The sequence below is a fragment of the Canis aureus genome, chromosome 19 (genome assembly GCF_053574225.1).
Source record: "Canis aureus isolate CA01 chromosome 19, VMU_Caureus_v.1.0, whole genome shotgun sequence".
In the NCBI taxonomy this organism is placed as follows: Eukaryota; Metazoa; Chordata; class Mammalia; order Carnivora; family Canidae; genus Canis; species Canis aureus.
Window position 1 is genome coordinate 43,466,215 of NC_135629.1, and position 10,568 is coordinate 43,476,782.

Consider the following 10,568-nt stretch of genomic DNA (forward strand, 5'->3'; position numbering starts at 1 on the left):
CCTGTCCTATAAGGAGACAAACGTGTGCCGGAATGGGTTGTAGAAATGGGTGGGCTTGATGCGGAATGTGGGTGGCAGGGAGTCTTCTCCTCTAATCCAAGGGCACAGAGTCTGAGACAATCAGGTGAAGGATGGGGACTTGCAAAAAGGGGAGGCCAGCATCTCCTTGCTGGGAGGGGCGTCCACTAGACAGCAAGCTGGCTGAGCAGGCGAAGAGGTTATTGGAGAGAGGAGAGAGAGGAGACAAGGCATAGCAGCAAGGCTACAAGGAGGTCCTGAGGACAGGAGAACACCCCTGGGTCAAGTCACAAACATAGTGTCAAAGTAACAATGTCTGAAGACATTTCTAGCCTCAGTCACTCACCAAACGCAGGGCCAGTCCTTCCCTAGATTCCTAGTGATCATCTTCTTGCCAGCCCAGAGACTTCTTCTCTCTGACCAGCTTCCTCTTGGTGCCCATTGCTGCTGCTACTGGTAATCCACCCCGAAGCCATTTCAACTTGTTAGGGAAATCCTAATAATGTGAAAAGGCAAAGCCGAGAAGATGGGGTCTGGGTGGCTCATTCCCAGGAGGTGGCTCCACCAGAAGTCTTAAGCCACCCATCCCTGGGGATGCTTATCTTCCCTGATATCTGCTTGATTCACACTCAAACATTCACCTTGGGATAAAGAAGACCAGGCTCCCACTGCTAGAAATGGAGATAGTAGGCAGCTTTTATGTGGTGGATTCTCTGATGGCAATAAAACCTATGGTAGCTATTACTATGGTGATGCAGGACCTTCACTGAGTTAGTGGCTCTCTCCTCTGGGCTCCCCTTTCTCTGCCCCTCCTACTCTCCCCGTCCCTGCACTTAGAGGGATCTAAGAACATGGGAATTAACACAGCCATCTTTATGTACCGGACCCAGACCAGTACAGGATAGATCCTCAGGTGTGTTTGCCACACCAAATTCCATGATGGAATGACAAATGGATACTTTTCCAATTTGCATTTATGAAGCCACTATGCACTGTATGTACTAATTAGCCTCTGTGCTTCTCGGCAAGCAGCCACCACAGTGGCTTAAAAGAGCAAACATGGACCTCTTGTGTTCAGGGCTCTGGTTCTGTTCTCTGTGTCTTCTTGATGGCTCTTTATGGGACCTGGCGTTGCCTGGGGTGGACCTTCCCGTGGCTGAACATGGAGAGTAGAGCCTCAGCCCAGTCACTTCTACTACTCTGTGTAGATGAAACAGATGGCACTTCTGCTCACTCTTTGGTGGCCGAGCCTCCCATGGATAGGGCAGGGGAGGACACCTGTAGGGCACACTGCAAGTCACACCGCAAGGACAGACATGTGTCATCACACAAGGGAAGGAGTGAAAAGTGATGAACAGTAAGACAATCTACCACACCACAGAATAACAAAATAGGCAGTTTTTATTATTATTATTATGGTTAGAATGCTTAACATGCCATTTACCCTCTTAACAGATTTTTAAGTGTACAATACAGTATTGCATCAACATGTACAACGTTGTCAGCAGGTGTTTGGAATGTTTCACCTTGTATAACTGAAATTTTATGCACATTAATAAATGTATAAACTAGATGCAGCATATACATGCAATGGAATATTTTATTTGCCCTTATAAAGAATGATGTCCTGCCATATGCAGCAACATGGGTGAGCATTGGGGACATTATGCTGGGTGAAATAAAACCATCATAGAAGGACAAAAGCTACACAATTCCACTTCTATGAGTTATCTAAAATAGAATCATGGATGTATAGAACAGAATAGTGGTTGCCAGAGCCTGTGGTGGGGGTGCAGCAGGGGGGAGTCCTAATCAGATAATTTTGTAAACAACAATGTAGTTAGGGCATTACTTTATTTTCCAAATCATAGCTTTAAAAAACCCCAAGATTGGGACCCCTGGGAGACTCAGTGGATGAGCATCTCCCTTCAGCTCAGGGCATGTTACCGGAGTCCTGGGATCGTGTCCCAAACTGGGCTCCCTGCATGGAGCCTGCTTCTCCCTCTGCCGATGTCTCTGTCTTCCTCTTTGCCTCTCATGATAAATAAATGAAATCTTTAAAAAGCAACAACAAAACAAAAAACAAAAATAACCCCAATATTTACATTTCATCATCCAAACAAACTTTCATGCATTCATTAGGATGCTACAGATATTGGAAAGTGAAGCATGCTCTCCCTAACCCCAAAGATACACACTTCTTTCTGAAACCTCTAGCCACAAAGAAGGAAAGGGGAACCATTGTCACTTACAGTTCCCAAGCTGCCAGGTTCCAGAAGTCCTGTGTTTCCTGCTTGGGTCATATCAGAAATACACTGGGTAACATGTGTGCCCGTTCTTAACTTGGTTCAGCCAAGACAAAAGTCTTTGCTGACTTAGTGACCCAACTCCCTTCCTTTACAAATCGAGTTTAAAAGTTTGATTAGGGGTCAGTGTGATTTAGGAGTTCCCACACCCAACCAGACAGTTTGTACATGAATGGTCTGCAAAGCACTGAAGCATTTGAACATGATTAGATCCATGACTTCCTAGGCATCATAATGACACACAAGGATTGAGGCAGCAAGGCCAAGATACGACCTGTGGAGTGCGTGCTACGATCCAAATGGTCCCAGTTAGACTCTACGTCATCATAAGCTAGTAGGCAGTAGACCACAGACACCGGACTCTCTGATCAACTATTTATGTTGAATTGGTAGTCTCCCAAACATACCACAGGCTCCAACATTTTAAGCTCACAACCAGAGTTCTCTCTAGGACTAATACGGTATTTTCAGGCTGGACATAATAGCAACTCTTAAAATGATACTCTGCCCCATTTGTAAGTTATAGTTTCAGCTTTACTTCTGTGTTTTACTTTATTATGATTTTTTTAACATATGCAAACTCTATGTCTGTATCCAAAAATGAGGGGCTCGAAGGGAGTTTGAAAAACACTTCCCCGACCCATCCAGAGTCTTTCTTGTGTAGCTTTGCCCCATCTGGTTAGATCCCGAGATTCACAGGCTGGCATATGACTTCTAAGGCAAGGACTTCTCTCACGTCTTGGCTCCTTGTCCAGCCTGGCAATACATCCCAGGGCCCCCACATATTTGCCCCCCTCTCCAGGGCCCCCTGAGGGTTCTGGCTGTACCGTTTTATACTCCCCAAGGCTACTCTTCTGGACCTCCACGAAGTGGCTCAGGTGTAGGGCAGTCCTCTGGGCAGGAGATGGGGCTGGGGGCTGGGGGTAAGGTGACAGATGGGGCCAGGGTGGCAGGAAGCAGGCAGATCCAAAGACCTGGGGCTTCTATGGTTCTGACGCATCCTTCCTGGCCTCTTCTCCTAGCTGATTCTGGAAACATTGCTGGGCTGGGCCTCACACATCCTCCTGAGCTCTCACTACAGCCCCTGCCCTCCTGAGGCAGGGTCTCATCTGCCTTCACGCCTTCTCCCCATCACTACCAGCAAACCTCCCCTTTCCCTGGGCACAGCAAACAAGAGCTTATTTTTCATCTCATCATAGCTGACACCTATTTTATAAACAAAACTGTTCATACATTTTTACATAGGGGGATGTGGCTTAAAGACACACGTCAACAGTAGTGCCTGATACTTAACACATTTCAAATGTAGGGTGCGTGGTTGTCACAAATAAATCGCCAACAAAGAAAAAATGGATCGTGTATTTACACAGAAGAGGACGATCGGACCCAAATGAAGCTGTCAGAGAGTTTTGCAGTCCCCAAGCTCTCCCTGAGCAGGTGAGGCCTTCCAAGCTAACAAGGGTGGGAGGCGGGGCTGTCTGGCTGGGCTCAGGGAAGCCCTTGCCATCCTCCTCTCCCAGGCTCACACCTTGACCACACCCCCCTCCCCCTGGCACTCAGCCCTGACCCCACGTGCCCTCATGCCATCCGTCAGTGTCCAGCTGGGCCCCTGACCAAACGTATAACATTGCCGAGCCAGAGAAGCAATCAAAGGTGAAGGCTCAGGGAAGCACAGAAGCGTTTTCCAGATGTGGTGTTTTCCAGGAACTGGGAGGAGCTTGCTGGAGAAGTCAGTCTCTATCCACGGTTGTTCTGGAATATCCCCTGAGTGCGCATTGGCTACACAGCGAGGGACGAAGTCTGTAGGTGGTGCTCCATACCCTGAGGCCCCGGGGACTCGCTTCAGAGACTCACAGGCCTCTCTTCAGCAATAGACCGTCGAGGCTTATTATGTACAGATTGCCATCCCCCCTTTAAAGTAAGAAACAAACTGCTACTCATTTACAAGCCAACCCAGACCTCTTGCTCCCCTGTGGAAGGCGTGTATGTGGAACTCACTCGATCTGCAGTCTCTCCATAGAAGACAGGGCACTGTTTGCAGAGGTGTTTGGCGATGTGCCTTCGGAAAAACAAGGAGAGATACCTTCTAAACTTCTCCCCGACGAAGGCGTAGATGATGGGGTTGACGCAGCAGTGGGTCATCCCGAGGGTCTCTGTAACCTGCATGATTTGGTCCAACTGACTGGTGCTCTTACAGTTGCTCACGTTAAAGGACTCCTGGAAGGTGCTCAGGAGAAGGACGATGTTGTTGGGAGCCCAGAAAAGGAAATAAACAATCATGATCACGAAAATGAGCTTCACGGCCTTGTGCCTCTTCTTTTCGTTTCGACAGCGGAGCAGGGTCTTGAGGATGGCCGAGTAGCAGATGACCATGACCAGCAGGGGCAGGACCAGGCCCAAGACGCTCCTCATTATTGTATGGAAATTCTTCCATGCTTGTTGAAACTGAGGACTGCAGGAGGAAAAGGAATCTTCTATCTGCACTGTAGTGAAGATGATCCTGGGCAGAGAGGCAAACACGGCCACCATCCAGGTGACCCCACTTGTCACCACCCCAAAGGTGACCGTCCTGGCCTTTAAAGCAAACACAGCGTGGACGATAGCCAGGTACCTATCTATGGTCAGGAGGATGATGAAGAAGGTCCCGCCAAAATACCCAATGTGATATAGCCCCGTGAATGACTTACACATCACCTCCCCCAAGAGCCACCCGTTCGCGGCGTAGTGGGCCCAGAATGGGATGGTGAGAAGGAAGAGCAGGTCCGAGATGGCCAAATTGAGCAAGTAGATGTCAGTCATGCTCTTCAGCTTTTTGCAGTTGATGAGGATGAGGACGACCAGCATGTTGCCCACGAAGCCAAAGATGAACACCAGTGAGTAGAGCGGAGGCAGGAGCCCGGCGGCGACCTGTCTCACGCTGCTCTTCTGGCAGGGCGCGCTGTAATCATAGTCGTAAATGGTGGTGGGTTCATCGCTGCCCTGGATGTTGGTTGTGAACAGAGAATGCGATGTGGACAGCATGTTGTGGCTGACCTGGGAGAAGGTGCCATTGTCACCCATCTTCCTCCGACCTGTAATCAGGGAACAAAATGATAACACGTCACGTAAGGGCTGCCATCCCTGACCTGCAAAATAGCCTGGCTCCGCTTCAGCGATGGCCCAGTCTTTGTCTTTGCTCTGCAGCCACAGCCTGGAAAGCTCTCATGCTGGCTGGTCACTTCCCTTTACTCCTGGGAGCAGATGCTCGTTGTCTCTCCCCACCAGCCATTTCTCAACAGGCTGGGCCTTCTTGGAGGATCCGACTTCTCATGATACAGTTCCCCCGCGCTGCACACTTGCCTCTCTGCCTCCTCTGCAGGGGGCACACAGGCCTGTGACCTGAGGAAGGGCGATCTGTGAGGGGGCCTCCAGGAATGCTCTGCTCTGACAGGAGAGATGCACCGGAAGCCCGGGCCTGACCCTTCTGCTTCTGGCGCTTGTCTAGTGAGGGCTTGGTGTTGGGGGCCCTGAACAAAAGACTCAGAGAACTGGAGCAACAACACAAGGCTGAGTCCCAACACCACCAAGTCGTAAGCCCAGCCTTGAACTGCCCATCCTCTGAGTTTTTGAAAAAAAAAAAAAAAAAAAGTCCTTGTTTTTAAGCTCCTGTGAATCCTGTGTTCTGTTACTTGCAGCTGAACGCCTTCTCACTGACTCCCCTTTCAACTCTCTGCCTCCACATCCCCACCGAAGCTTTCTTTCCTGGAACGTTTGCAAACACTACCCAACTTCTGACTGCCCTGGCTCTGCTTCAGCCTCATCCTCTGCGAGACATTGGATCCTTCTGCGAAGTTCTTCCATTTAAAACTCATTTGGCTTCTAGGAGGTTAGCCCCTGCCTCTTGCCTCATTCATTTTCTTTATTGGTGTCTCCTTCACCTGCCCGCACTGAGAGAAGTCCCGGGCACCACCATCCTTTGCTGCCACCTCTTTACCTGCTACCTCTTTATTCTCGCTCTGAAGTGCTTGCTGGGTCCTGTTGTCTAATTGCAGGGTGTCAGGCCCCCTGAGTGCCAATGCAGCCCAAAGCTCTGCTTTCCGGTCCCACCTTTCAACCCCTACATCTTGAAGTTGAATTCCCCATCACTTCCTCTACAGCCTCCTGCATAGCTCCCCATTTAGCCAGTGTTACTGAGCATCTACCGTGAGCCCTACTCTGTTCTAGGTAACTAGCGATACAGCAGTGAGCAAAGTGGGTATCACACAGGTACCTCCAATTAAACCCACCCTAAACTCAACATCCCCAGAAATGTGCTTCAGCTAATGGACTCTTTATCTTGGCTAATGTCCTTGACTCCAGCGTCTGGGAAGCTAGACTGGGCATTGTCTCGGGTCCCCTCCTCTTCAGAAGGTTAGGGGCAGACTTTAGGGGCCAACAGACCCAGATGTGAACCCTCCGGCTTACAAGTTGTGGCATTTGGGGCTAATTACTTCTTTAACCCCTCCCCCCTTTTTTTATGTCTAAAACATTAATTATGCTGAGTGGCCATGAAGATGGACGGAGATAAGGACTCAGTGCAGCACCTGGCATGACAACGTGCTCTGTGCTACTGTCACTAATATTGCCACATGAATTCTGACTCATAAACACCTCCAGGTTCAACCCCTCTACATTTCTGTCAGCTGCCACTGCCTTGCCTTAAATGCTCCCCACTTTCATCTTTGCTATGGTCTTGCCTTGCTTACAGCTTATTCTTGACCTACTCCTTTCAACCTGCCTTCCCCAACACTGCAATGGGACTGTGCGGGTGCTTCTCACCTGAGAACTGCAGTGGTCCCATGCATTTGAAGTGGTGGACCTCAAAGGCAATGCCCAGACCACTCGTCCGTCTTTTCTACACTCACATCTTCCCAGCTTTATCGCCAGTCACTTCTCAAACCCCAGGTCCTGTGTTCCCACCCTGACCATCTTCTGTCTATTTTCCTGCAAACTCACCAGCTTCTGTGGTTTTTGCATACACTTGCCCGCTCTGTGTAAAATCCTGGTGAGCTCCTAGTCATCCGCCAGTGCCTCTTGCTCAAATTCTCCTTCTCTGTGGAGACAAGCCTGCCTCCTCTAATCAATCGAATCATCTCATAACACCGTGCATGCCTTTAAACAAGCCCTTATCACATGATCTCCCACACACTGTGTGCCCCTTGAAGTCCAGATTATGTTTCTGTCTCTGGCTCTTATGATATTATCTGGCTGAAGGAAGCACCAATAAATATTCATTGAAAGAATGCATGAAAGCCTTTATACTAAGTATGACATCTAACATCATTAGGCTTGATTCTCAAGAATATTCTTTTGGGGGGGGGGGCACCTGGGTGGCTCAGTGGTTGAACGTCTGCCTTTGGCTCAGGTCATGATCCTAAGGTCCTGGGATCGAGTTCTGCATCAGGCACCTTGCAGGGAATCTGCTTCTCCCTCTGCCTATATCTCTGCCTCTCTCTCTGTATCTCTCATGAATAAATAAATACAATCTTTTTTTTAAAAAAGAAAAAAGAATATTTTTTTTCTTTCTTGTTAGTGACTGTGAATTGGTTTTTATCTTTGTACACACCTTATTCTCCTATTTTTCTTATGATCGATTCATCTCATAGATCTTGCATTTCACTGAGCCAGATTCTTGGAAATCTGCAGAAACTAAATAAGACCTCTAATCAAGGTCCGAGGGGTGGGGTAGTATCCACCTAAAGAATTACAGCAATGATCATTAATTATGTGCACCTAAAGCTCCAGGTGCTGTGCTGAATACTTTGCATACATTAATTAGTTGAATATTTGCAAAAATTTTGTGAGCAAGTGTTTATACATTTTACAAGTGAAGTAATTCAAAATTTAAACAAAGACAAGTTAAATGACTTTCCCAAACTCACAAAACAAGTAATAGCTAAGCTGGATTTTGGATCTGGGGTTTTCTGTTACAAAAGACCTCAGGAGCTCCTATCTCCAGTCTGGGAGAGCAGGGATGGATATAGAATAGATAACAATTTTGTAGATATGCTTCCATGCCCTCAACAGAACTTCTTTGGCATTTAGACTTAAAACCCACATATTCACCCATACAAGCATTCCCCACCTATGTGTGCAGAGGTGTGTGCGTGCACAGCACACACACACACACACACACACACACAAATAAGCTCCACAGGGGCCAAGACCTTTGTCTTGCAATAAGGTGTCTTGGTGCCCCAGAGTCCGATCTGGCACTTAGAGGCTGCTAAATAAATACCATTTCAGTAAGTGATTGACAGAGAACCAGCAGGCTGCAAGTTACCAAGAAACACAATGTCCCACTGTGGACTAGCCTCCCAGGTAATCCAGTGTGAGATCGTATAAAGACTAAAATTTTGGGTATCCTTGCACATATCCCCTTAAGTGCAGCACACCCTCTGGGCTGCTCTGTAACCAACCACAGGGCTAACCTCCACATCTGGACGGGAAAGTATGCACTGGACCAGTGGTTTTCAAATGCTGGGCTTCAGTATCACAGGAAGTCTGATAGTCAGAAATGCACAGCCTAGACCCTCTGGTGATTCAGATAGGGGGAGAAGGTATGGTGAGAGGGGGCGAATTGCCCTGACCACTTCCACCGTGTGTTCTCTCTGCTTTGTTGTTTACCTACACTGGTTTCTCAACCACCAGCCACCTCCTCCTCTACTACTTTTCCCCAGTCCCTCCAGCACATCTAACTCCTGGCACAGCAGACACTTGCAAGGTGTCACTTTTAAGTGTCAGAATACTTCCTTAATCAATTCAAAGCTGCCTGTCGGAAAAGTAGATTCCTCACTTCAGACCCTGTGGGCCTTCTCAATTGAGGCAAGAAGTCCATTTTGGTTTAGGGCCTGGACCATCACATATATGGACTGGAGGAGGGAGGGGGAGTATTTTGGATAGAAAGTTCCAGCTCTTTAAAGCCCTAAGGGGCTGGCAGGGATTGAGTGAGAGGAGAAACTGCTGAGAAGCCTGAGTGTCCTTACTTTCCTGACTGTCCTCTTTAGCATACTGTCCTCTCACCTGAGCCCTATGGGATGGTCTCACTCTGCTCTGCCCTTGTTCACTGCCATCAGGGCCTCTACAACATTTCTGATACAGACACCACCCTCCACCCTTTTCTACCCCCAAGAACCATCCCTCAGGGTCCGGAGCTATGCAACCTTCAGGGTGCTCCCAGTCCCTGCTTCTCCAGTATTGGGATACTTTGAGCCTGTGATTCATAAAATAATGGAAAAAGCACCCACAACTCACCAGTGGATGGCTTCTTCCAAGTGGCACTGGAAGGTCAGGCTTCACAGCAACTGAACAAACAGATCTAGAGGTAGAAACTTGGTGTGCAGAAGTAGGAAATAATGTTTCCTGCAGAAAAGAAGGCGGAGATACAACGGCAAGTAATGGTAAAGATCTGAGAAAAAAAAAAAAGAATGATATAGTTCTTCTTTTCCAACCAGGAGCATTGTACACTAGGTTGAGGTCTCCAGAGTAATATTAATTTTGAAATCTTACTTATGCAACCGTGAGTGTGAGTCAAGCAGATGTACAGGGTACATCTGCTCCTGTGTCTAATGACTCTGGGCTTCTTTATCTTGTGAGTCCCTCTATCAGGAAATCTTCCTTTCTCTTCTACAAGTGATAATTTGCATGAGATGAGCAGAACTTGATTTTAACAAGGGGACTGTTGTGGAAAACAAGATGAGTTTTTTGTGACCATGCACACTGGCTTCAGTGACATCATGGATTTGGGGTCTGATTGGAAATTTTATTTAGGCAGAGATTTTTATTGAAAAGGGAATGCAAAATGGTCTCTTGTATCAGAGATGTCCTTATTGAGAAGGGCCTCAGCTATTATAGGTCCCACTTCTCAGAAAGAAGTTTTTCTAAAAGAAAACAGCACAGAGATTCTGGGAAGGTGGTGGCATAGGAAGCATCAGAAGTCTCTCTCCCTACCCAGGCAACAAATGCACTGACAGCATCTGTCTAATCTAACTATTCTGGAACTCTGGAATATACTAAAAGCCACAGCTGTCAGGGGAAGGTTTGGATGATCAGCTGCAGTTAACTTTGGTAGATTATAGTTTTTGGCACATTAGCAGCTACCAATCCCCCAACTCCTCCCCTTGGCACACAATATATAAAGATGTGTGAGGTGAAGGCAGAGGACAGAGCTGTAAAGAGCAGAGTATTGTGTGTTGTTGACATTAAGGTGGTATAAATTTAAATTAG

At 47.7% G+C, this 10,568-nt stretch overlaps 1 protein-coding gene across 4 annotated transcripts; it reads right to left on the reverse strand.

Moving 5' to 3' along the window:
• Nucleotides 1-1,401: 1,401 nt before the first annotated feature.
• LOC144290187 (C-C chemokine receptor type 2-like) lies at nt 1,402-9,968 on the reverse strand. Of its 4 annotated transcripts, none has more exons than XM_077859169.1 (3): nt 9,852-9,968; nt 9,597-9,704; nt 1,402-5,395 (listed from the first exon to the last, which is right to left on the reverse strand). In XM_077859169.1, exon 3 carries the CDS (start codon nt 5,382-5,384, stop codon nt 4,266-4,268), a length of 1,119 nt encoding a protein of 372 aa, XP_077715295.1. In that variant the 5' UTR covers nt 5,385-5,395; nt 9,597-9,704; nt 9,852-9,968; the 3' UTR covers nt 1,402-4,265. The 4 variants fall into 4 exon arrangements, with proteins under 4 accessions (XP_077715295.1, XP_077715294.1, XP_077715293.1 ...); XM_077859168.1 differs by having other exon boundaries at nt 9,597-9,750; nt 9,852-9,939; XM_077859167.1 differs by having other exon boundaries at nt 9,597-9,938.
• Nucleotides 9,969-10,568: the final 600 nt, after the last annotated feature.

Excerpts from the sequence above, each read along its gene's own strand:
- LOC144290187 (XM_077859169.1), bottom strand. The coding sequence starts at position 5,384 with ATGGGTGACAATGGCACCTTCTCCCAGGTCAGCCACAACATGCTGTCC.